Source organism: Urocitellus parryii, chromosome 15 (genome assembly GCF_045843805.1).
Source record: "Urocitellus parryii isolate mUroPar1 chromosome 15, mUroPar1.hap1, whole genome shotgun sequence".
NCBI classification, from domain to species: Eukaryota; Metazoa; Chordata; class Mammalia; order Rodentia; family Sciuridae; genus Urocitellus; species Urocitellus parryii.
Genome location: NC_135545.1, coordinates 9,847,913 through 9,873,506, shown reverse-complemented (window position 1 = coordinate 9,873,506; position 25,594 = coordinate 9,847,913). Strand labels below are relative to the sequence as shown.

The following is a 25,594-nucleotide window of genomic DNA, read 5'->3' as shown; positions in this document are numbered from 1 at the left end:
CACCCCCCGCGCTCCCACGCCACTTGGGCATTTCCGGAGGAGGCCCCGCCCACTTTGAGCCACGTGGTCGGCGGCGGGGTCCGCTCAAAGCCGGCTGCTGGGTCTGCGCTCCGCCGGGGGCTCGGGATGGCGGCGACCCCGTCCGCCGGTGAGCGGGCGTGTGGACCGGGGCTGGGGGCGGGGAGAAAGGGGTGCCCGGGAAAGTTCTGGCGAAAAACGGGGCATCCCGGAGACGGGGAGAGCGTACCTTCCAACGAGGGCGCTGGCATGTGGACGGCGAATACTGGGGGGGATACCCGTGGAAAGAAGGGCGCCCCCAGGGGTGGTGTGGGGACGCCCCTGGAGAAGAGGTGGGCACGGGATTGACGGGGAGGGGAATGGGACACTCGGGAGGTTGGGACTAATGGATTGGTGAGCGCCCTTCAGGATTGGATGTCAACAGATCCCCGTTTCCTCTCTTCCCTCAGGTGCTGCTCGGTTCTCTTGTCCCCCCGATTACACAGCGATACCCCCAGCCTCAGAACCCCGTTTCTCCCTGGAGGAGCTGTCTGGCCCAGATACCCAGCTGTGGCTTATCCAGGCCCCTGCAAACTTTGCTCCAGAATGGTGAGTGGCCCCACCCACCTCCCGGGAAGACTCCCCACTCCAGAGGCTGCACTTGGAGGGTATTTGGAGAGGCATTTCTGAGGAATCCAGTGACTTACAAACAGATCTGACCAAGGTTCTCCCCTCCCTTTCTCCCCTCAGCCTCAACGGGCGGCTGGTGCCTCTCTCTGGCTCCCAGACTGTGAAGGGCAAGTTGGCAGGACAGCGGCTGCGCTATCAGGTCCTCAGCAGCAGCGGTCCCCGGGCAGGAGAAGCAACCCTGCTGGCTCCTTCAGCCCATGCAGGCGGTGGGCTTACTTGTGCCCCGACCCCCCAGGGCAGCCTAAGGATCTTTGAGAGTCCCCCAAAATCCCTATCAGGGACCCCTCTGCAGCCCATCCCAATGAATCCCCCACCACAGATCCCCCCTGGCCTGAGGCCTCGATTCTGTGCCTTTGGGGGGCAACCACCAGTCACAGGGCCTGGGTCAACTCTGGCACTGAAGCCACCTGTATTGGGGAAGAGGAAGAAGAAGAAGCAGATGCCAGAGGCCGAGGCCTCCCAGGAGGCAGTGAATGGGTATGAGGCCCTGGAGGTGGACACAACTCTGAGGTCCCTCAAAGTAGATGTTGGGAAGAAGAAGAAGAAAAAGCTGCCAACAGAGGTGGCGGAACCTGCAATGACAGAGCCCACAGCTGAGCTGCTGGGGCCTCTGGGAGTCCTAGTCCCACCCACCACGAAGAAGAGGAAGAAGTCCAAAGGGGCCGAAGCAGTTGACCCACAGGTCCAAGTGCCAGAACCAGAAGGACAGATGGCCGAGCCAGAGCTGGCGGTGAAAACAGAGCCTCCTGAAGAGGCAGCCCCTTCCCCGGGCAGGAAGAGGAAGAGGAAAAAAGAGGCAGGAGTGGAGCTGGTGGAGGGGACGGTGGCCGAACCTCAGCCACAGGTGAAGGTGGAGCTGCAGGAGGAAGCCGTCCCACTGCCCCCCAAAAAGAAGAAGAAAGAAAAGAGGCAGAGCGCAGGGGCGGAGCCGGGGGCTGAGGCTGGGGAGCCAGAGAGGCCGCCTCTGGCGCTCTGTCCCCAGAAAGCAGAGCCCGAGCTGCCAGGTGACGACAGGCCTCAGGCCGAGGCAGCTCTGGTGTCCTCCAAGAAGAGGAAGAAGAAAGAAAAGTGGCAAAGTGTGATGCTGGAGCCAGCGACAGAGGTGGCAGAGTCTGAGCTGCCAGGTGACCTTGAGCCTCAAGTAGCTCCAGTATCTACCAAAAAGAAGAAGAGAGAAAAGGAGCACAAAATGACAGAGCCAGAGACCGAGATGACTGAGCCACCATGGGGGACAGGGGAGCCTGAGGTCAGCGCAGCACCAGGACTGACCAGGAAGAAACCGCGGGGTCAGGAAGGCGGCGAGGTGCCAGAGGGGGTGCCCCCAGAGGAGATTCCAGGGCCACTGCTGAATCTGGAGCCCAGGGAGGCGGCTCCCGCAGGACCAGAAAAGAAGAAGAAGCATAAGAGGAAGCCTCAGCAGGAGCCTGTGGCCCTCCCCCAGGGAAACTGAGGAACCAAACCACCCAGGGCATCAGAAGGGGAGCAGAGCGACGAACCCAGAACCTGCCCCAGCAACCCAGCAGGAGCCTGGCCCCAGAGAATGCTTTATTGTCACGCTGGAGGTGGCAGCTGTTCATCGGGGCACTTTGAGGAAGGGCTCGTGGAGGACATCAAACAGCCTGCGGGCCTGGGGTGGGGAGCGAAAGGAACCACTCATTAAAGAGGCCACGTGGAGTGAGGTGTTGGCTTTTTCTCCCAGCCTGCAGGGTCGGGGAGATGGGAGGGAGGCAGCCCATCTGGATTGTCCCCTAGACTGGCTGTGCGAGGCTCAGCTAGTCCCCACCCCCTTGGACAGGTCTGGCCATCTGCAACACAGGCAGGTGGGGCGGGGGCTCAGCGGTAGAGCGCTTGCCTACCATGTGTGGGGCCCTGGGTTCCATCCTCAGGACCACGTGAGAATAAATAAATAAATAAAGGTACTCTGTCTATCTACAACTTAAAAAATAAAAATAAATACAGGCAGATGGTTGCTGGGCCTCTGCAGACTTTTGAACGCTGGGATCCGAGGTCTGGTTGGTGGGGTCCCTCCCCTCAAGTCCCTTCCCAGCACTCTTACCTTCTGGGGGCCCAGGCCCGGACACAAGGCCAGGTCTTCCCGTGATGCAGACATGAGCTGTTCCAGGGACTGGGAGGGTGGAGGCAAAGGGTCAGGGCAGGTGAACACTGGACCCCACCCGGGCCCAGCTGGTGAAGGGCCTTGGGTGCTCCTGGGGGGACGCGAGGAATGCAGGGGACTGGGATGCAGCAGGGTGTGGGCTTCTTAGGAAAGGGAAGGAGGGGAAGCGCCTGGCAGAGCAGGGCAGCTGGTCCTTACTCCAAAAGTGGCCAAGAGGGTCTGACTGTCCGTCTTGTTGACTGACTTCACGGTGGTCAGACATTCAGTGACCTGGAAGGAAGCAGCAGAAAGCCCAGTAAGACAGAGCTCGGAGGGCAGGGCTGGGCCACTGCGGGGTCCCCAGACTGCCTACAGTGCAAGAGGCTCTCAGTAAATGTTTTATTTTTTTCTGGGGGAGGACTGATTAAAAGGCCATATCAGAGTGATCCCAACTAGCCAAGGGTGTGGGACACGTGAGATCAATCCTGCTTATCTGAAGGAGCTGGTTCCACTCAGGGAAGACTGCAGGCACCGGGGTGAGGGGGGGCCCAGGGTACAAAACCAGTCCATCACCACCTGTCCCTGCATGAGCCAGGGTAAGGGAGCTGACCGCTCTGGCCTCCATTTTTGGGCAAATTAGGTTCCCAGGAATCCCAGAAGACTCGGGTGTCTGTGGACATGGACTGGGGTGCAGCTTAGATGCTGCCCTGCCCCAGCACTGTGACGGCCGCGTGCCTGGGTGTACAGACCCCAGCCCTGCCAGTCCCTAGCTGTGGGACCTGGGGAAGTCACTTCCTCCCTGCCTCAGGAGGTGGGTTCGGAACTGCTGTGCAGGCTTAGAGGAGGAGGCTGGGAGGCTGGGATGCAGGAGCTGTGGCCAGCAGGATCCAACTGACCCAGGCCCTCCTGCTGTCACTTCTTCCTAGGAGGACCTCCAGGGAAGGCACCAGTGGCAGTGTCCCTCACTGGAGCCCAGAGTTGACAGTCCACCGAGCAAATACTCCCTGAGTGCCTACTGAGCGCTGGGGGTGCTGGGGACAGGACAGGCTTGGAGTCACCTCCAGCCCTGCCCTCCTGTGCTGAAGTCCAGTGGGGAGATAGGGGGCAGGCCTGGGACAGGGGAGCACAGGGAGAACCTCTGCTGGCTGGGGTTGGGGAGGGCTTCCTGGAGGAGGGAACATCAGAGCTGGGATGCCCGACGGGATGAGGCAGGTTACTGGGTGGAGGGAACAACACGGAAGCTCAGAGAGATGCGGAAGGCCCGGGAGGACACAGGTCCTGCGCAGCTCTGCAAGGCCGGGCTTTCCCTCAGGGCACTGGGAGCCAGGGCAGGGTTGGGAGCTGGGAAGAACAGGGTCAGTGTTATGCTTAGAAGACTACGCTGGGAGCTGTTGAGTGGGAAGGCAGAGGGGGACAGGGTAGGGAGGGAGAGCCCAGGTGGACTCGCCTTGGGACCAGAACTATGTTTGGCCACCCAGGAGCTGCAGGGAGACCCAGGCAGGCATGGGAGGTGCCTGGAGGGAGGGAGGGAGGCCTCACCCGAGACACAAAGTTCTGTTCCAGCTTCTCCATCAGAAGGTCCGCAGGCTTCTGCTCGTAGGCTTTGTAGGTCTCCAGGTAGCGCCCGGCCTCCTCGGGGCTGAGGTGACAGGACACAGATCAGCCAAGTGAGAGCCATCATGTTCTAGATGGGCTCCATTTCACAGTCGTGATTGCTAATGCTGTAAATTCCAAACGCTAACATATACAAAAATGGAAGTTCTCAGCTCCCCCATGGCCCTGGCCAGAATCCCTGCTGGATCTGGGGATCTCTGTGGTTCTCCTCTGGCTCAGGGCTAGAGCCTGGAAGCCCAACAGGCTGGGGCTCAGGCTGGGCTCAGGCCTCACTTCCAACCTGGGTGACCTTAGGCCAGTGATTTTATTGCTGTGGACCTCTGTTTCCTCATCTGTAAAGTTGAGTGATAGTCAGACTGTAATGATAAAAGAAGTCACCGCCATGTCCACCATCAGGGCCTGGCTCTTAGAAGCCTGTTTAAGAAATGTTGGCTGGAGTTGGGGCTCAGCAGTAGAGCGTTTGCCTAGCATGTGAGAGACACTGGGTTCAATCCTCAGCACCACATAAAAATAAATAAAATAAAGGTATTGTGTCCAACTACAACTAAAAAATATATTTGAAAAAAAAAAAAAAAGAAAAGAAATGTTTGCTCTTACTGGGTGCAGTGGTGCACGCCTTACTCCCAGTGGCTCAGGAGGCTGAGGCAGGAGGATAGCAAGTTCGATCCCAGCCTCAGCAACTTAGCATGTCCCTGTCTCAAAATAAAAACATAAAAAGGCTGGGGATGTGGCTCAGTGGTGAAGTGAAATAATGAAGTGCCCCTGGGTTCAGTCTCCAGTGCAAAAGAAAAAGAAATATTAGTCTTTTGGAAGAAAGGCTGGCATTCTGCTCTGTGCCTTTTGCTGGGCATGAGAGGGAGGGAATCAGGAAACTGAGTTTATTTTCTCAAGTGCAGCATAAAGACAGCCTACTAAACATTCAGCTTCCTGACACAGAGGAAAATGAGCTTTTGAAGAGCTTTGTTTGCTTTTGTGGCGCTGGAGACAGAATCCAGATTCCCTCAGGCTGGGCGAGGGCTCTGCACGGGGCTGCAGCCCAGCCTGAAACACTGCTTTGGAAATTGATAAAAAGGGTCCCGTGGGCAGGGCACAGTAACTCAGGGCTCTGAGCACCAGGAAAGGCTGGCCTTTTTTTTTTTTTTTTTCCGCCCTTTGCAACTTAGCCGTGAGTAGTAGTGCAGTGGCCTCAGGAGCCACCACAGTTCCCTGGGGTGTGCTCTGCGCAGCTGGGCCCTGATATGGCCTCTGTACCGAGCATGTGCGGACTGTTTTGTCCTTGCCATAATCCCTAACCGATAGGATTTTATGTAAACAACTATTTACACAGCATTTACATTGTCAAGTAATCCAGAGGGGAAGGATGGGAAGGCAGGTGGAGCAGCGCCTGGCCACAGGAGCCGCTGGTTCTCTCCAGCACAGCAAAAACAGACACAGAAAGAAGGGAGCTGAAAACCCCAGCAAGACACGAAGGAGCCACAGGTGTCACTGAGGGAAGGAAGGCTACAGAGGCCACAGGAGCCCAGCCACAGGCACTAGGCCAACAGACTGTAACAAGATCCTCGAATGCCAGGGGTGGGTGGGGGAAGGGAGGGATGGACAGGTGGACACAGGCGTTCTAGGGCAGTGAGGCCATCTAATGATGCACCCAGGAAGGACACGGAGGCTCAAATCACCCTCCATCCTGCTGTGTCCTGACTGAAGATCACAGAAAGCCTTGACCTCTGTGACCTGACAGCAGAAGGCCTGGAACATTCCCAGGTGCAGATAAGGGTGTTGATGTTGTTGCCTCAAAAACACTGAAAGAAACTGGCCCCGACCTGAGCCAGAGCCTCAGGCCTTCATCAGAGCAGCCCTGAGCCCTGGCTGCAGACACACTCCCCCACCCAGAGCCTCTGGCTGTCAACGTCCATCTCCAGGGCCTGCTGCAGGCCACTCTGCAAGTCCCCCAAGAAATGCTCTGGACAATTCACTCAGTGCTTTCACTGGAATCCAAAGGGCTCCAATTTGGGGACATTCTCTTATGGGAAATTCTGTAGGTTTAACAGGATGAAAAAACTGTCTAATCCCACAGAATGCACCAGAAAAGAACAAACCCTGAGGTAGACTAGGGACTTCACAGTGGCTCCTGGGCTATCACAAATTCATCACATAGTGGCACATGCCTGTAATCCCAGTGGCTAGGGAGGCTGAGGCAGGAGGATGAAAGTTCAAGGGCAGCCTCAGCAACTTAGTGAAGCCCTAAGAAACTCAGTGAGACTCTGTCTAAATAAAACAGGACTGGGGCTCAGTGGTTAAGTGCTGCTGGGATCAATCCCCGGTACCAAAAAAAAAAAAAAAAAAAAAAAGAATCATAAAATTACAATAAAATTTTTATTGTAGTTTTTCTTTTTGAGTTTAAAGCTACAGGGTTGGAAGGAGTGACTCGTATGCATGCATGAGACCCTGATTCCATCCTCAACGCCACACATAGAAAAAGAGCTATCAAACTCATTAGGGTTTAATTCTGCTTATGGTGTGAGGAAGGGATCCATTTTCCCATTGGAAAGCTAATGTAAATGGTCTTTAGGTGCCCAGGCCAGATTTCACGTCTAACTCAGAAACGCCTAACGCTATCCCGAGCATGGGACCCACATCAGGCTGCAACCGCACCTCCCCAAGAGAGAAGTGAGGACCTCAGTGCACAGCTGAGGATACCGAGGCCCAGAGGGAGGCAGTGCCTGGACCAGGCTCACACAGGGTGTCCAGGGACCAGGAGGGAAGACTGAGTGGCAGGGAGGTGGGGGAGGGGAGCGGGGCCCAGTCTCACCTCCAGGCCAGGATCAGAGTGCAGTCGGCCAAGATGCACATCTTGGCCAGTTCCTTGAGGGCCTTCTGGGGATCTTTCTGGCGGAGAAGAAAGTCAGAATTAGGGAGCTGGCAGAAAGCGAAACTTCCCGTCTGGACACACAGAGCTCAAGGTGGGGAGAGCCTTTCACTCACCCTCTGAGCCCCCACAGGGTGCTGGCCCATGCTGGGCAGCACTAGGACCCAGCAGCGACTCACACACAGGGCTCCGCCCTCCTGGACTCCTAGTCTAATGAGGGGAACAGACCTGTCCCCAGAGAATGAGGACCTGGAGTGGTCACGGGTGGCTTCCTGGAGGAGGGGGGGGGGGAAGGAAGCACAGACGGCAGGATGGGAATTCCAGGCACGGGAAGGAGGGGAGAGGGTGGGAGAACTCAGATGCCCTCTGTTCGGGGTGGACTGAGGAGGAGGTGGCGAAGGACAGCTTGCAGGTGAGCCTGGAGGGCTGGGGACCACGGTGGTGCAAGGCCTCAGGGCTACGGAAAGGCCCTGCCCGCCCCCCAGCCGTGGGGGAGAGTGCAGGGAGGGTGGGAGCGTTGACCTGGGGTGTATTCTTTAGGAAGACCTCTCTGGCCACTGTAGGGACAGGAAGGGTCAAGACTGAGGCCATAAAACCAGGAAAGAGGCAGGGACAGGGACCCAGGCAGGAACCGAGGGGCTAGATTGGGGTAAGGGCTGCAGGGACAGAGGACCAGGTAGACTTGAGATATTTAGGAGGCAGAGGTCTGGGACTGGCTGATGGGGTGTGAAGGAGACAGATCATCTATGGTCCCACCTCTCTGCAGGGTGTTAGTAACCTGCGTCAATCTCAGATATGAAAAATGGTTCCTCACTGAGCGCTCCTTGGGGATTGAACCCAGGGGCGCTTAACCACTGAGCCACATCCACAACCCTTTTTATTTTTCATTTTAAGATCTCACTAGTTGGTTAGGGCTTCACTATGATGCTGAGGCTGGCTTTGAACTTGCAATCCTCCTGCCTCAGCCTCCAGCGCTGCTGGGATTATAGGCGCACACCATCACTCCCGGCCTTACTGAGGTTTTAACGTGCCTTTCTTCTTGGAAAAGATTCAACAGTCCACTTCATAATGGCGAGGCTCAACACCACCCGTTTCACAGTAGGGGAGGGTGAGGCGTGTGACCCTACTTACCACGTCCACCTGGACCAGCAGGATGCGCAAGGCGAAGGTCTTCCCCAGGCTCTGCAGTCGCTCATGGATGTAGTCTGGGTGGAGGTTGTGGTAGCGGAGGCTGGCAGGGCGGGGAGATGGTGGGTTGGAGCCCATCTCCCTGAGAACCCAGAAGCCCCTTCTGCCCTCCCTGCCCCATGGCCTGGACAGCAGCCACCATGAGTGCAGCATGGGCCAACGGCCTGGCCAGGGGCAAGGCCCACGACGTTAAGTGGCTTGCAAAGAAGGCGAACATCAAGGACGGCGGCCTGGCTGTGCCTTCCTGGCAGCTGGACCCCTGGCTTCTTCGCTGAGCAGGGAGGAGACCTGGGCTTCAGGAGGACAGGAGCAGGTACCCCAGAGTTCATGCACAGGGCCAGGGGATGCTGCCCAGATGGCCACAGAGCACAGATAGGAGTGGGCTTCTCCACCTAGACTAGAGCCATCGCCCCCAGCGCCTGTCACCCTCCCAGCCGGCAGGGAGGACAGGATCCAGGAGTTTCATCTCCTCTGTCTGTCTATCCCCAGGGGGGCCCAGGCTGGAGGGGGAACTTGTTTAACTGAGATAGAGCTTAGAGAAATCCAGCTCTTGTCAACTCGCCAGGTGTGTCTGGGACATGAGTGACCCCGACCTTCCTCCCTCAGACCCAGGAATTCAGGCCTCAGCCTCCTCCCTCAGGCCCAGGGCCCCAGGCCCAGCCTCCTCCCTCAGACCCAGGAATTCAGGCCTCAGCCTCCTCCCTCAGGCCCAGGGCCCCAGGCCCAGCCTCCTCCCTCAGACCAGGGCCCCAGGCCCAGCCTCCTCCCTCAGACCAGGGTCCAGGCCCCGCTCTCTCTGCTCTGGGCCCCCCCAGGCCAGGACTCCTTCCTCCGACACAGGGCCACACCTAGGCCCAGAGCCAGCAGGACTGAGCAAGAGGTCTCCTGCGGAATGGCCCAGAATACTAGGACACGACACTCCAGGCCTCCCAGGCAGCCCTCCCTGAAGGGCAGTCGGTGCCCCAAGCCCCCGAGCTCACCTGAGGAAGAGGGCACAGGTGCTCTGGCCCAGCACGTAGTCGGGGACGACTTCACCAAATTCCCAGGGCACGTTGCGCACGAACTTCAGCACGGGGTTGCCCCTCTGGGAGGGAGGAAGAGCAGGAGCCGTCCACAGGATGACCCTGGACCAGGGCCAGCAGCCAGGCAGGGTCCCTCCGCCACCTCTTCCCCCTCCTCCACCCTCCACCTGTCTCCACCTCACACCTTACACCTGGGTCTTTACCACCCCTCCACCCCACCCCACAACTCTCCCCCTCCCCAGCCTGGGCAGGTCGGCCTGCCTGCACCCATTCATTTATTTTCTTTTGCAGTACTGGGCATGAACCAGGGCCCCCCCTCATACTAGGCAAGCCCTCTACCACTAAGCTACACCCCAGCCCCTTTTAAATTCTTTTTTTACTTTGAGACAGGTCCTTGCTAAGTTTCTGAGGCTGGCCTCAAAGCTGAGATCCTCCTGCCTCAGCCTCCTGAGCAGGAGGCTTATAAGCTAGCACCTCAGCTAGTGGCCTTTACTAAAGGGCCCACAGTCTGTCTCCAGCCTCAATCCATGTGTCCCATGGCCTGCAGGACACGGGCCCTTGGACATCCACCTCAGCCTCGTCCACACCTGCCCCTCCTCCTGCCCTCATCTGAGACAGCCATACTGTGCAGAGATGGAGGCTTGTCCTGGATGCTCCTCTGTCCCCGACTCAGGTGGGACCTGTACCTTCTAAACATCCCTCATGAATGTCCCTCCTCCTCTCCTGCACAGCCTCTGCCCAGGTCCCCACCTTGCCCCTTCTGGGCTCCGGTGAGTGTTGCCCCCTCATGACTACCCTTCAAATGGCAGCCAGACAGACCCTTTTTTTTCCTGTGGTGCTGGGGATCAAACCCAGAGCTTCTCACAGGCCTGGCAAGCGCTCCACCACTGAGCTGCGCTCCACCACTGAGCTGCGCTCCCAGCGCAGCACAGATCTGCCTCTCCCCTTTTCCCACTCCAAACCCCACCGTGGCTCCCCAGTACCCTTAGGAGGAAGCCCAAGCTCCTCCCCATGGCCTGACACCCTCCACACAGACTGGCAACTGCTCAGTGCCAGGCCCTTCTCTCCCAACGCCCCTCACACTTTACCCTGAACACGGGCGATAGCCCAAGACTGAAATTCTTTGATTAAGATAAATCCTAATCCTAATTAATCCATTTAAAACATACTCATGGAGTGGGCACCTGGCACGGGTCTCAGTGTTGAGAATGCTGCAAGGACCAGGAGAGATCAAGAGCCTATGAGGGCCACATGGTCTTATGCTGTGACCTGATAAAAATATGTGCTTGGACCAGGTGGGGTGGCGCACGTCTGTATCCCAGCTACTCAGGAGGCTGAGGCAGGAGGATCACAAGTTGGAGACCAGCCCTGGCAAGCAACTTGCCAAATCCCTGTCTCAAAATAAAAAAGGCTGGAGGTGGAGCTCAGTGGTACAGTGCCCCTGGGCTCAATTCCTAGTAAGAAAGAAAAAATGGAAGGAAAAAAGAGATCTCTGTGTGGTCTCCGTCCCTGAGTCCAGACCCGCAGCTCCTGAAGCCCTGCAGCTCCTGAAGACAGGGCACTGAGAGCCTTTTGTCCTGACATTTGGTCTCTGACCTGGATTCCTGACTGTACCGAGCTCCTAAGACCTTTGGAATTTCCGGAGCGATAACATCTGACACGGAGCTCTAAATCCTTCCTAATTCCTGGGAATTGGGAGCATCTTGTTTTCAGTGAGGTGCTTGGGTGGCCCCTCCTGGCCGCAGCAAGGGGGGATGGTGGCCAGGCAGCCAATCAGGGACTAGAGGGCTGGGGTTTTCAGCCCCACCCGGACTCAGGGGATGGAGAGGGGCTGAGGGCAGAGGTGGTCAGCAGTGGCCAGTGACGTCACCCATCATGCCTGGGCAGTGAGGCCCCCATAGGCCTCCAAAGGACCGGTCCAGGGAGCTTCCTGATGGCTGTGGGCTCCCAGAGGGTGGCGTTCGGAGCACAGGGAGGCTGCGAGCCCATCCTGCCTTCTCAGCCCCCTGCACCTCTTCATCCAGGTGTCCACCGAAGTCCTAGGTCCTCTCCCAAATTCCTCATTAAGAAACCGGTAAACTGGGGCTGGGCTGTGGCTCAGTGGCAGAGCGCTCGCCTGGCATGTGTGAGGCACTGGGTTCAATCCTCAGCACCACATACAAATGAACAAATCAAGGCATTCTGTCCATCTACCATTACAAAAAATAAAAATAAAAAAAAAGAAATATGGTACTAATAAAATGTTTAAAAATAAATTAAATAAACCAGTAAACAAAAATTATTTCTCTGAGATCTGTGATCTGCGTGGGTAAATTAATTGAACCTAAGGAGGGGGTCGAGGGAACTTCTGATTTATTCCTCAGGCAGGTAGGGTGGGGCCAGGGCCTGCCCCCCCACACACACCTGTGGGATCTGAGTTAACCCATAGGACACCCAGTTGGTGTCCCAGTGAGAACTTCCTGTTGTCCGGGAAACCTCCCGATATCTGGTATCAGAAATGTCATGTTGCTCATGACGTGGTGGCACATGCCTGTAATCCCAGTGGTGGGGGAGGCTAAGGCAGGAGGATCTCGAGTTCAAAGCAACTCAGGGAGACCCTGTCTCTAAAGAGCCTGGCATCGGTGGAGGGTACCTGGATGGCTTCCTTGTTGGCTGTTGTGAACGACACCACCATGGATACTTGTGTCTGGGTTTTTGTGTGGACGTATGTTTTCATTTCTCACGAGTACATACCGAGAAGCAGAATCACTGGGTCATGTGACAGCTCTGCAGTTGACTTTTTTGTGGGTGTGGTATGGAGACTGGACCACAGGTGCTTTACCACTGAGCTCCATCCCAGCCCCATCCCAGCCCTTTTTATTTTTCACTTATTTACTTACATTTGTTACTGGTGATTGGACCCAGGGGCAATAACTCCTGTGCCACATCCGTAGCTTTTTTTTTTTTTTTTTTTTTTTGAGACAGGGTCTCCCTAGGGTCTTTGAGACAGGGTCTCCCTAAGATTGCAAGCTGGCCTCCAACTTGCAATCCTCCTGCCTTAACCTCCTGAGTTTCTGGGATCACAGGCCTGCACCATGGCACCCAGCTTGTCCATCATTTCGGTGACAGCCTTCTTGGTAGGCGGGGAGTAGTATCTCATTGTGAGTCAGATGTCATTTTTCTGGTGGCAAAAGTGTTGAGCCTTCCCTTGTGCTTGGGTCCTGTTATCACCTGTACCCAGGCCACTCTCCCTGCCACGGACACTGGCTCTAACAGTGGCAAAGACTTTCCCTGTTCCCTTTCCACCACTCCATCCCCAGAGCAGAAAGTAGCATTCCTAACTTTCTGTGCATCTCTGTGCATGGATTCCATCTCTGTGCCCTATTCCCATTTAAAGGCACCAGATGGGTGGAGTCACTCGCCCAAGGTCACACAGCTATTGCATGGCAGAAGAGGGATTCAAATTCAGGCCTGTGCTCCTTTAATACTTTTTTTTTTTTGGGGGGGGGGAGGTTACCAGGGATTAAACCCAGGGGCACTCAACCACTGAGCCACATCCTCAGCCCTTTTTTGTATTTTGGTCTGAGTTGCTTAGCACCTCACTGTTGCTGAGGCTGGCTTTGAACTCCTGCTCCTCCTGCCTCAGCCTCCCAAACTGCTGGGATTACAGGCTGTGCACCACCATGAGCAATGAGCAAACCTGGGGACAGAAACAGAACTGCACATAGACAGTCACAACCCCAGGAAGCAGAGTTGGGCCACCCTCAACACACAGAGCTGGTGAATGAATGAATGAACAGGCTGCTGAAACAAAGTAGCTACAACTCTGCCACCACCGGGGCCATCCTATCACAGCCTTTCCCCACAGGAATCTGTCTCCCTCCTCACCTGCCGGGGGCTCACAATGATGCTGTTGGACTTTGTTCCTGGTTTCAGGGCCTGGTTGGGGGTCTCTCCGGCCAGGGGTTCTGACCCCGTGGGGCCCGGAGCTCCAGCCCCTCCTGGGGGCCGTGAGATGGCATACTCAGCATAGGTTTGAGGGGCTTCCTGGGCAGAGGTCTCCACAGCAGGAAGGTTCCGTGTGGATCTGAACAAGGGCTTGGCCTGTGGGGAGGAAAGGGGGTCACATGGGGCCAGGGAGGGAACACTGAACCCCTGTGGGTCCCTCCCTGTCTTATGGGTTGGCCCATCAGCCACAAATTTCTTCTAGCAAAAATAGGGTTTGGACCACATAAAACATGAAGGGGCCACCCTCTAGCTGCCAGTTATTGGCCTCCGCCTTGGCCCCCTCTTAGAACTGCTCTGTCATCTTACAGATCGGGAAACTGAGACTTGTCCAGGGCAAAGGGCTGTCTCCCCAAGGCCTCCTAGGCCCCCACACCTAATCCACAGTGTGGCCCCACAGATCCCTTCCAGCACCACTCCCATTCCCAGGCGTCCCCCATCTCCTCGTCCTACCCCTGCAGGAGGGACCTCATCTTCATCCAGCGGGATTACAAATTTCTTTCTTGTGGGTGGCCCTGCAGGCTGCGGCACCCCCTCCTCGTCCTTCCCTGGTTCCATCAGGAGCCTGAAAGGGAAGATGTGGCAGCAGGAGCAACTGAGATATTGGCATCTGTATTAGCACCCTCCCAGCAGGCACCCCCATTCACAGCTGCCCACCCTCACCCCCCAAAATTCCAGTGTCCCAAAACGTCAAGTCCCAAATACCCACAGCCCTAGGTTGCAGAATGCCCCGCCCCAAGGGAGCCACCACCCACCCGCCTTCTGTTCGCCCCGCCCCCTTCGGTCCCCGGACTCCTTAGCCCCGCCCCCTTTGGTCCCCGGGCTCCTTCGCCCCGCCCCCCGCCCCCCGGGCCCCTTGCGCCCCGCCCCGCTGTCTCCGCGGGCCGTTGGGCCGGCACCCAAGGCTCGCACCTGGACGCTCTACGCCACCTTTAGGTGGGTCGCAGACACTGCAAAGGTTGGCATCTGCAGCTGCCAATCACCACCTGCGGCCTCCACCTCCAGCCCCTCTCGCCCCTACCTGGGGTCTCAGCACCAAGAGGACCCACTCACCTGCTCGCCCCAGAGCCCAAAGGGAAAGACGGCGGGGGAACGAGGCGACCCACCGCCAGCGCGACCAGCGCGGCCCCAGTTTGCCGCACTTCCGGCCTCTCTGGCCCACGGTCCGTCTCACTGCTCCCCACGGGAGAGCATAGAGAGGGGCAGCCCTGCGCAGCTCTCTATGGTCCTGGAGGACCTTGGAGGATTGGCGAGGAAAGTGTGGTGGGTCTGCGGGTTCCAGGACCTGAGGTGCCCTGTTGATCGCCTCCTGTATTCCCGGGCTCCGGGCAGGGCTCAGTGGAGAAGGATGTCGGGAAATCAAACTAGGTGCCCCCTCTCAGTACAGAGAAACTTGGAGTTGAATCCCAAATCGGCCATTGCTTGCCCTCGGTTTCCCCATCATTCATTTATTCCACCATTCCCCAAACGCCTGCTCTGTTCCCGGCGCTGTGCGGGGCGGTACCAGTGACAGCGGTGACCAAGGACGGCCCTGCGCTGCCCCGCCCGAGGGCCTTACATCCAGTGAGAGTCCCAAAGAGTGACCACCAGAGTGGGAGGGGCGGGCGACCCCACAGAGCCATGGGATGGGGCTAGGAGCAGCGCCTAACCCGGCCCGGGAGTCAGGAAGGGCTTCCTGGAGGAGGGGACAGCTAGGCGGAGACTCGGTGGATGAGTTAGTATTAGTCATTTCCTGAAAGGATAGTATCACACTGTTCTAACTTGTAACTCTGTGATTGCTAAGGAAATAGAACATGTTTTTGTGAGTTTATTGGTCTTAGATATTTTGTGTTCTGTGAGTTGCTTGCTCATATCCTTTGCCCATTTTTTTAAATGGCTTGTGTGCCTTTTTTATTACTATTAATTTATAGGAGTACGTTCTGGATTCTGATTCCAATTCTTAGTCAGTCCCATGTATTGCGAACGTTTCCTCCTCGTTTTGTACTCTGTGTTTTAGCTTTATTTATTTAGAAGTTCTTAGGGCTTATTCACGCCTGTTTGTCTGTCTGTTCCGTCCTGGCTTTTGCTCTTCCTGGTTTTAGAGACCTGTCATACCCCAAGGTCATCTGTGTATATTCTGTCATTTCTTCTAAACATTCCCCAGTTTTGATTTTATGTTTCCATCGTTACTCCATAGCAGATTTATTTTGGAAAATGCACTGAGGTAAGGATTTAGGATAGATGTAGCCAATTGTACCAAAGGCCAGCCCTTTCCCCACTACTCTGACATCATGCCTCTGTCACGTATCAAATGTCCAACATGCACACCTATTTTGGACATTTCTGTTGAGCTCACTGGTCTCTGCTCCATGCCTCCTTGCAGATGACCACCCCACCCCACCCCCAGGTCAGCCTTTCAACTGTGGGTCCGGCCCTCTGTCCAAATTTTCTCATTTTATAAGGACATCATTTATATTGAATTAGGGCCCACCCTCCCACCCCAATATCACATTTTAACTTGGGTACCTCTGGAAAGACCCTGTTTCTGAATAAGGTTGCTTCCCAAGATACCAGGATTAAGACTTAAGCATATCTTTTGGGGACATGACAATCCTTCCCTCCTTGGTATTGAGGATTGAACCCAGGAGCACTTTAAAAAAAATTTTAAATATATATATATATATATATATATATATATATATATATATATATATATATATACACATATATTTAGTTGTAGATGGACATCATATGTTTAGTTTGTTTATATGTGGTTCTGAGGATCGAACCCAGTGCCTCACATGTGCTAGGCAAGTGCTCTACCACTGAGACACAGCCCCAGCCCTCGTTTTTAACCTTTTGAGACAGGGTCTCACTAAGTTACTGAGGCTGGCCTCACACTGCCTCAGCTTCCTCAATAAGTAGGATTACAGGTGTGCTCTTCTTCCCCAGCTCATTTTATTTCTTGTTAGAGTATTTTTATTACTAATTCGTGTGTGTGTGTGTGTGTGTGTGTGTGTGTGTGTGTTTGCAGTGCTGGAAATCAAATTCAGGGCTTCACACATGCTAGGTATATGTTCTACCACTGAGCCACACCCCCGACCTACTCCCTACTAATTCTTGGAGAGTGTATCTGTAAATAGCAATTTTCTGAGTTGTGCTCATTTGAAAATCTCTTTTGTTCTTTTATTCTCACAATTGGAATCTGGAATTCTGGGTTCTTAGTTCTTTTCCTTGCAAAGTTAGAAGTAATTGCTCTTCTTTCTCTCTGACTTCTGGGTGGCCTCTGAGAAGAGTTTTGACCCTACTGGTTCTCCTTCCTTCACAGTCTCATCCGTAGGTGTCATTTTCTCCGGGATCACTAATTAGCAGCATGACCTTGAGCCAGCAACTCATTTCTTGGTCAGTCTGTTCATCTCTGAAATGGGTGTAACAACAATACAAGTGTTAAGAGGAATTAACACGTGAAGAATTAGCACGTGAAAGTGCTTAGAATTGGACTTGATCTGCAGTAGAGGGATTATGGTTAGGATTTTTCAAATAAATAAGTAGCCTTTGACCTGGTCCTGGGAGGTGGCAGCTGGAGCTGCCATTGCATCACAGTTCCTCACAAGGCGCTTCTGAACCCAGTGTTGTGTGAATGAACCCCACAGAGGCCGAGCCCCACGGAAAGCCACTTCTCCACCTCAGCCTCAGCTTGCCATCTGCAGTTACTGAGGATTCAGTAAGTCCAGAGTCCGGTCTTGAGATGGCCCGGTTCGCTCACCTCTTGATTCTAAGTACTGAGCACCGAGGGTGTGCCCTGCGCTGCGACAGGCACTGGGGCAGCTGTGCAGCCCACTTCCTGTGGCCACCCGGCCCTGGCATCATTAGTTCATTGGAAAGACGAGAGAACCAAGCCCCGAGTGGTCTAAAGAAGTACTAGGAATCAGTGTCCTTGGGGGCCCCCAGGTAACAGGCAGGACTCGGTCCCCGGGGGCTGGGAATGGCATTGCCAACCCTGCAGCGCAACTCCTGCCGCTGGCGCCAGGGGGCGCCGGCGCCCCACGAGAGGCTTTGCCTGCGGGCTCCCGGGAGCGGGCAGAAGCGCCGGGACCAACGGTGAGGGCGGCGGTCCCCGCCGGGTCCCGCCCTGTCCCGCCCCGAGCGTTTCCCGCCACTCGGGAGCCGCAAAGTCCGCCGCCCGGGTTAGCGTCACTGTCAGCGGCGGGCTAGGGGCCGGCGGGCGGCTCTGGCGGTGCAACCTGGCGCTCGACGCGGGACCCCGGCCCGGGAAGCCGGGTGCGTCGCCGGGGCCCGGCGGGACCAGCTCCGATTCCCGCGCCCCCAGCGCGGAGCCGCGTCCTCGCTCCAGACCCCAAGTCCGGGGTCCAGCCGCCCCGGGCCGCGCGGGCCGCCAGGTCCCAGCCCGGGTCCCCTCGGCGCCCCGGAAGGGCTGGGGAGCCCGCGGCCCTGGGGGCGGAGGCGCGGCCGGGGCACGGTGACCAGGCCGGTGTCCCGCCGCCTCTAAACTTAGCCGCGGTGACGCGCGGCCCGGCCATCGCGGCGGGGCCGGGGACGCAGGGGGCCCGAGCGGAGGGGGGCGGCGCGGCTCCGCGAGCCTCTATTTATAGCGCCCCGCGCCCGAAATAGCGCGGAGCCGAGCGGCCGGTATGACGCGGGAGCCGCCAGGGGCTGACTCACCCGGGCCCAAGCGGAGGCCCCCGGATGGGGACAGTGGAGGCGCCTGGACCCGACCCTGCGCCCTCCTGGACGCCTTTTTTTTGCTGGGACATCCTAAGTGAATAGGACGTGGGTGGATATGCGGTGAAACCGAAGGACTGCAGCATGAGACAGTGAAGTTGGCTCAGAGGTGGGACTTTCACCAAAGAGCCCAGAATTGAGGAAGTCTTAAAAAAAAAAGTGGGAAAGAAAGAAGTTAAACCAGAGATGCACCCCTGTTTCTCACTAACGGAATAGAGGCGCTTTGGAGGTAGAGGACCCTGAGCATTCCAGAGCATGTCTCCTCTATTCCTCATGACTCTGCATGCTCTTCCCACTCCCTAAACTGCCTTTCCCTACCTTCTCAGCCTTTGAGAACTCATACACCCTTGAGGACCAGGAGCAGTCCCTCACAAATAAAAAATCCACCTGGGAGCCCCAGGAGGGCTGAGCCAGGACCACCATGTCATCACCATGTCCGTAGCACAGCACAGGACAGGCCTCAGGAGGAATTAACTACATGCATAAAAAGTGTTAGTAAGAGTGCACGCCTGTCATCCCAGCCATTTAGGAGGCCGAGACAGGAGGATCGGAAGTTCAAAGCCAGCCTTAGCAACTTGGGGAGCTTAGCAACTCAGTGAGACCCTGCCTCTAAATAAAATACTGGCATGCTTATGGCCTGGGTTCGATCCTCAGCACCACATACAATCAAAGATGTTGTGTCCGCCGAGAACTAAAAAAGAAATAAATATTTTAAAAATTCTCTCTCTTCTCTCTCTCTTAAAAAAAAGGAAGAAGAAGGTGGCCTCCTCCAGAAGGACAAACAGCAGGGACAAATAGCAGGTGTGTATTGTGCATTAGAGTGCCCCTCGATTCCGCATCCTCCCAGTGTTAGAAGAAGCCAAGATTCAGAAACTGAGTGAGGGTCCCAGGTACCCTGCCTGCAGAAAGGGCTGACTCTTATGCTGAGGTCACCCAGCCCCAGAGGCCTTCAGTTGGTGGGGTGGGGTGATTCTCAAAGTGCAGCACAAGAACCCTTCCCCTATGAGGTCACCATTGTTATCATAAGCCAGGTGCAGTGTGCACACCTGTAATCCCAGTGACTCTGAAGGCCGAGGCAGGAGGATCACAAGTTGAAGGTCAGCCTGGGCAAACAGGATCCTGTCTCAAAATAAAAAAATAATTAAAAAGAGCCCAGTGTGGTGGCGCAGGCCTGTAATCCCAGTGGCTCAGGAGGCTGAGGCAGGAGGATGGAAAGTTCAAAGCCAGCCTCAGCAACAGCCAGGCGCTAAGCAACTCAGTGAGACCCTGTCTCTAAATAAAATATAAAAAAGGGCTGGGGATGGGGCTCAATGGTTAAGACTCCCTGGGTTCAATTCCCAGTACTAAAAAGAAAAAAGAAAGAGGGGCTGGGGATGTGGCTCAAGTGGTAGCGCGCTCGCCTGGTATGCGTGCGGCCCGGGTTCAATCCTCAGCACCACATACCAACAATGATGTTGTGTCCGCCGAGAACTAAAGAATAAATATTAAAAATTCTCTCTAAAAAAAAAAAAGAAGAAGAAGAAGAAAGAAAAGAAAAACAAGTTAAAAAGGGCCAGGAATGCAGCTCAGTGGTAGAGCACCCCTGGATTCAATCCCCAGTATGAAAACTAAAAGCATGTAAACATATAGATATAAACACATATTTGCATATATAATACATATGTGTATGTATGCAGACAACAACCTTCTCACTAATTTTTGAAAAGATGGTAATTTTTTCATTAAAATATGTTACACTACAGGAGAGTTTATTTTTAAGCAAATCAATACATATTCCTTAAATTGCTTAGTTTTATTTTCTAAATGCAATAAATACTGATAGCTATCACCTACATCAACAAAAACTCTTTGGGGTCCTTTGGTAAGAACATAGGGAGGCCAGGCACAGTGGCCCACACCTGTAATCCCAGCAGCTCAGGAGGCTGAGGCAGGAGGATGGAAAGTTCAAAGCCAGCCTCAGCAACTTAGGGAGACCCTGTCTCAAAAAAATAATAGGGCAGGGATGTGGCTCAGGGGTTGAGCACCCCCAGGTTTACCCACACACACACCAAAAAGAGAAAAAAAACATAAGGCAGCTGTGATCAAAAAGTTTAGGAATCTCTAAAAAAAATCATCACACGAACCTGGTATCACAAGGACAAGAGCATGGGGGTGCTGTTTGAACAGGGGTGGGGGGCCAGAGGGGGCTCCTTTGTCAAAGGAGGAGTTAGGAAGAGACTCTACAGGTAACTGGAAATCTGCTGGAGAGCTTCCAAGGCAGGAGAAGCCACAAGTGCAAAAGCCCTGGGGTAGGAAATCCTCCAGTGAGTTTGAAGAAGGTCCCTGGGGTAGGAAATCCTCCAGTGAGTTTGAAGAAGGTCCCTGGGGTAGGAAATCCTCCAGTGAGTTTGAAGAAAGTCCCTGGGGTAGGAAATCCTTCAGTGAGTTTGAAGAAGGAGCAGAGGAAGCAAGGGTGACAGTAGTGACAAATGAGGCTTCACAATTCAGGGACAGACAGACCATGCAGAGCCTTGAGGTTGTGGCAGAGTGGATTGTAGGGAGAGCAAGGATGGAGCAGAAAGCCCAGGGAAAGGACGAGGTGACAGGCTCAGGAAGGGGCTTGGGCTTGGGGGTCCTGGTGGACTGGCAGCCACTTGCCCCAGCACAGCAGTCTTGGGAAGAAGCTTGAGAACTTTCGCTGAGCACCATAGGGTTGGAGGAATCTTGGAGGCAACCCAGGGGTAATGTCAAGTAGGCAAGAGGAGGCTCAGGGTCAAGATCAAAATCGGAGTCACCGTTGTACAAGCAAACGGCACTTTTCTAGTTTCCTGACTCCTTATACTTTTTAGCTGATTAATGATTTTGAGTAAAGTCGACTAATCCTCTAAAGGCAACCTGGGCAAATTCTCATCCTAAGATACTTTGTAGATTCTCAGGTTTTTCCTAAAAATGGTCTAAAAGGCAGTTTTACCACCCACCTTCCAATCTTCACATCCGTTTATTTTTCTTGTCTTATAGAATTCGCAAAGACTTCCAGTCTTATGTTAAAATGTTAAATAGAAAAGTTAATTGAGTCTCAATTAGTCTACAACACAACCTTCTGAGATGACTTATCTGGTTAAATACATTTTATAGAGAGGAAACTAAGGAACAGAGAGGTTAGGTTTTTGTTCAAGGACATACATTGTAAGCAACCAAATCTTTTTTTTCTTTCTTTCTTTTCTTTCTTTTTTGTATCAGGGATTGAACTCAGGGGCACTTAACCCCTGAGCCACATCCCCAGCCCTTTTTTATATTTTATTTTGAGACAGGGTCTCACTGATTTCCTTAGGGCCTCACTAAATTGCTAAGACTGGCTCCTGCCTCAGCCTCCTGAGTCACTGGGATTACAGGTGTGTGTCACCACGCCCAGCTCACATGTGGTTCTTGAGACCTTGAAATGTGACTGGTTCAAAATGAGAGTCGCTGAAAGTTTAGATCCACATTGGATTTTAAAGATTTAGCACTCGAAATGCATGTTAAAAAAAAAATCCCCTTAATAATGTGTGGTGGCTCGGGCCTGTAATCCCAGCAACTCAAGAGGCTGCAGTAAGAGGATCCCGACTTCAAAGCCAGTCTCAGCAAAAGTGAGGCACTAAGCAACTCAGTGAGACCCTGTCCCTAAATAAAATACAAAATAGGGCTGGGGATGGGGCTCAGCGGTCGAGTGCCCCTGTGTTCAATCTCCAGTACTAAAATAATAATAATAATAGCTGAAAGGGCCATTAAACTAAAAATTTTCTTCAGAGCTAAGAAACAAGAGCGTGAAGAGAAAGTCTACAGAATGGGAGAAAATCTTGGCCACCTGCTCCTCCAATAGGGGATTCATATCCAGAATCTACGGAGGACCCAAAAAACTTCACACCAAAAACATAATAATAACCCGATCAATAAATTGAAAAAAAAAAAAAACTAAACAGAAACTTCTCAAAAGAAGAAACACAAATGGCCAACAAACACATGAAAAAGTGTTCAACATCTCTAGCAACCAGGGGAGTGCAGAGCAAAACTGTAGGCTCTACAAGGACTCTGGAAAGCAGTATGGGGTTCCTCAAGAAACTAGGGGTGGAGTCACCATAGGACCCAGTTACCCCACTCCTTGGCACTTTCCCCAAAGATCTGAACTCAGCACACTGCAGTGACACGGTCACCCTGATGTTCACAGCAGCACAACTCACAACAGCTAAACTACGCGTCAACCCAGACGCCCGACAGTGGACGGATGGATGAAGAGACTGTGGTGTGTGTATATGGTGGGGGTCTACTCAGCCATAAGAAAGAATGAAATCACGGCAGTTCTGGTCAGTGGATGGAAATGGAGACCACCATGCTACGTGAAATAAGCCAATCACAAAAAAACAAAGGCCGAATGTTTTCTCTCATCTGTGGAAGTTAGAGTAAGATATAGGAAGGGGGGAGGATGGGAAAACATGAGGAATCAACCAAATATAAATCAATAGATGAGCAGAAGGAAGTCTGGCAGAGAAAAGGGAAGGGGAGAGGGAGGGAGGATGGTAAGGAAAAGGGAAGGATCATGAACTGAGATCGATTTCCAAGCATGCATGAGTTTGCTGGGCTGAACCCAATTACTATGAAGAACTATAAAGCTAAGCTCCAATAAAAAAAAAAAAAAAAAAAAAAAAAAAAACTTGCTCGGCTGGGGTGTAGCTCAGGGGCCGAGCACTTGCCTGGCATGTGTGAAGCACTGGGTTCGATCCTTAGCACCACGTAAAAAAGAAATAAAGGCATTCTGTCCATCCATGAGTACAAAAATTTTTTAAAATAAAAAATACTTCCTCATAGTACATGTTGAAATATTAGTATTTTGGTTTTACCAGTTAAATATAATACAAGATTATTTCCACCTGTCTTTTTTTCTTGAACATTTGTTTTTAAAATAAAACCACACTTATTCACTGGGCAAGGTGACATAGACTTGTAGTCCCAACTACTCAGGAGGTTGAGGCAGGTGGATTACAAATTCAAGGTCAACCCTGGACACTTAGGGAGACTGCGTCTAAAAAAAAAGAAAGAGAGAAAAGAAGATATTTAGAGACAGGGTCTCCCTGAGTTGCTTAGGGCCTTGCTGAGTTGCTGAGGCTGGCTTTGAACTTGCAATCCTCTTGCCTAGTGTCTGAGTGCTGGAATTACAGGTGTGCACCAATATGCTCCACCCTGTCTCACAATTTAAATAAATAAATAAAAAGTAGAATGAAAGCCAGGCTCGGTGGGCACACCTGTAATCCCAGCAACTCAAGAGGCTGAGGCGGGAGAATCGCTTGAGCCCAGGAGCGCAGGGTCAACCTGGGCAACACAGTGAGACCCCCCACTTCCAAAAATCAATAAATGCAATTGTACTTGTGGCCCGCACACGATTTCTCACGGAGAGCATGGCTCACAGGATTTGTGTTCTTCATTTGGGAGGACATGGGGTACTAGGGGGCCATTTGTGAATCCGCAGATGCACTGGGAGCTTCTGGAACCATCTAGACACAAGTGTGTGCAGGCAGAGTGACTGATGCTCAGGTCAAGTGCGGCCTGTGCAGGATGCTCTGCAGTCCCTGACTCCTCCACACCAGGAGAAGAAGCTACTTCACCGAGGAAGGCCACAGTATCACAGCCAGGACTCTGTGGCCACCCTGGATATGGGGTTTAATTTTTTATTCAGACCAGTGCAAACACGTGCCTCTACGGACAACATTACTCAAGTCAATAAAACTAAGAGCGTGGGTGCAGCTCAGTGGTAGAGCACTTGCCCTTCATGCATGAGGCCCTGGAATCCATCCCCAGCACCACAAATAACAAAAGCAAACAAACTCACAATGCTGAGATGGACAATCTCCCCAGCCAGAGGATCCAGGCTGCAGGAAGTACTGAGTTCCAGTGCTCCCCCCGCCTACAGGTGCACTGATGAGCCCTGCCAACTCGGACCCTCATTCTTCATCTAGGAACCGGAAGTGTTTGTTCCTGTTGTCAGGACGTTAGGGGAACTGAATGGGGTCATCTGTGCCGAGGGCTTGTGCATGGTCCACCAGGGAACAAGCCCCACTCAACAGGGCCCGGTGTGTGGGGCTGGAGTGGGGGGATGGTTGTTGTTGTTTGTTTGTTTGTTTCTGTGTGTGCCAGGGATTGAACCCAGGGGCCCTTAACCACTGAACCAGTCCTTCTTATGCTTTATTTAGAGACAGGGTCTTTTATTTTTTTAATTTTTAGATGTTGATGGACCTTTATTTTATTCATTTATCTATATGCGGTGCTGAGAATCAAGCCCGTTGCCTCCCACATGCTAGGCAAGGACTCTTCCACTGAGCCACACTCCAGCCCCCAGAGACAAGGTCTTGCTAAATTGCTTAGCGCCTCCTTAAATTGCTGAGGCTGGCTTTGAGCTCAGATCCTCTGCCTCAGCTTCCTGGGCCACTGGGATTACAGTTGCTCCCAACCCAGGCTCTGCAGGGTTCTTGAAGGGGGCGATGCTGAGGAAGTGCTCAGTAGATGGGGAAGAACAGGAAAAGTCCAGGGTTCAGAGGCAGAGGCGCACTTGGGAATGGCATGCAGTTTGGAAATGGTTTGAGGGCAGAGTTGATGGTGTTGGTGTGGAGTGAGGGTGGAGGGAGAGAGATAGGATCAAAGAAGGTGGCCGCATTCAGGCCACTTGGGGTCCTGTGGGTCAGAGGAATGGAGCACTAGGGAGCCACAGCAGGCTCTGAGTAGGAGAGGGACCTGACGGGGTGGGTCTGCAATTTAGCAAGTTCCCTCTGGACAGGAGTGGGCAGGATTGGGGAGGGAGACCAGGAAGGAGGCTGGGAAGGGTGAGGTGGGATGGGGGGACACATGAAATCCTTAAATGTCAGAATGGAGATGAGTGATGAGCTGTGGAAGACCAGAGGCAGGAAGAGATCCAGGCCTCCAGTCTAGGTACGGCAGGATGGTGCCTGAACTGGGAATCGTGGGGTGGTGCAAAGGCACAGGTGTTCTGGGAGCCGCTGAGATCAGGGTGAAACCCTGTGTGACTCCCAGGGGGAGGCATTCAGGATGTGGTTAGACCCAGGGTCCAGGTGCAGCCAGACGCCACATGCTCAGGTGGAGCTGGGGTCCTGACCAGGAGAGGTGGAAGGTGTTTTGGGACACCTTCACTGCAGTGCCAAATGATTATGTCCCCCAGGTCCATTGTGGAAACCCCAACCCCATGGGATGCTCTTGGAGGCAGAAGCCTTTGGAAGGTGGCTGAATGATTGAGGGTGGGGCCCCCACAAATGGGATTAGTGCCCTCATAAAAGGAACCACAGAGAGCTCTCATGCCACCACATAGAGGTGGTCACCAGAAGGCTTATGCAGTCCCCACACCTCCCCTTGCTTTCTTCCTGTGTCCTGACTGAAAAATCACAGAAAGCCTTAACCTCT

The 25,594-nt window shown here is 53.8% G+C and overlaps 2 protein-coding genes and 1 long non-coding RNA gene across 4 annotated transcripts; 2 read left to right on the top strand and 1 right to left on the bottom strand.

Moving 5' to 3' along the window:
* The first annotated feature begins 66 nt into the window (after positions 1–66).
* On the top strand, positions 67–2,139 carry Polr1g (RNA polymerase I subunit G). Its single transcript, XM_026403706.2, has 3 exons — positions 67–148; positions 468–606; positions 748–2,139. Exons 1-3 carry the CDS (start codon positions 127–129, stop codon positions 2,135–2,137), a joined length of 1,551 nt encoding a protein of 516 aa, XP_026259491.1. The 5' UTR covers positions 67–126; the 3' UTR covers positions 2,138–2,139.
* Positions 2,140–2,227: 88 nt separating this feature from the next.
* Positions 2,228–14,595, bottom strand: Ercc1 (ERCC excision repair 1, endonuclease non-catalytic subunit). The gene is made up of 10 exons (XM_026403707.2): positions 14,507–14,595; positions 13,907–14,018; positions 13,337–13,552; positions 9,428–9,531; positions 8,391–8,490; positions 7,203–7,279; positions 4,322–4,421; positions 3,002–3,073; positions 2,744–2,812; positions 2,228–2,314 (listed from the first exon to the last, which is right to left on the bottom strand). The coding sequence occupies exons 2-10, from the start codon at positions 14,009–14,011 to the stop codon at positions 2,261–2,263; spliced, it is 897 nt and encodes a 298-aa protein (XP_026259492.1). The 5' UTR covers positions 14,012–14,018; positions 14,507–14,595; the 3' UTR covers positions 2,228–2,260.
* Positions 14,596–17,526: 2,931 nt separating this feature from the next.
* Positions 17,527–22,161, top strand: LOC113193341 (uncharacterized). 2 transcript variants are annotated; one of them, XR_003302126.2, is made up of 3 exons: positions 17,527–17,713; positions 18,925–18,976; positions 21,941–22,161. It is a non-coding gene; the product is annotated as an uncharacterized LOC113193341 (long non-coding RNA). The 2 variants fall into 2 exon arrangements; XR_003302127.2 differs by lacking the exon at positions 17,527–17,713 and adding an exon at positions 17,797–18,284.
* Positions 22,162–25,594: the final 3,433 nt, after the last annotated feature.

What these genes read in the sequence shown, in the direction of transcription:
- Polr1g (XM_026403706.2), top strand. Translation starts at nt 127, where the DNA reads ATGGCGGCGACCCCGTCCGCCG. An exon ending in GGCGGCGACCCCGTCCGCCG is followed by an intron (nt 149 to 467) that starts GTGAGCGGGCGT and finishes CTCTTCCCTCAG; the next exon opens with GTGCTGCTCGGTTCTCTTGT. An exon ending in GCAAACTTTGCTCCAGAATG is followed by an intron (nt 607 to 747) that starts GTGAGTGGCCCC and finishes TTCTCCCCTCAG; the next exon opens with CCTCAACGGGCGGCTGGTGC.
- Ercc1 (XM_026403707.2), bottom strand. Translation starts at nt 14,011, where the DNA reads ATGGAACCAGGGAAGGACGAGGAGGGGGTGCCGCAGCCTGCAGGGCCA. An exon ending in ATGAGGTCCCTCCTGCAGGG is followed by an intron (nt 13,553 to 13,906) that starts GTAGGACGAGGA and finishes TCCTCCCCACAG; the next exon opens with GCCAAGCCCTTGTTCAGATC. An exon ending in ACTCTGATCCTGGCCTGGAG is followed by an intron (nt 4,422 to 7,202) that starts GTGAGACTGGGC and finishes CTGTCACCTCAG; the next exon opens with CCCCGAGGAGGCCGGGCGCT.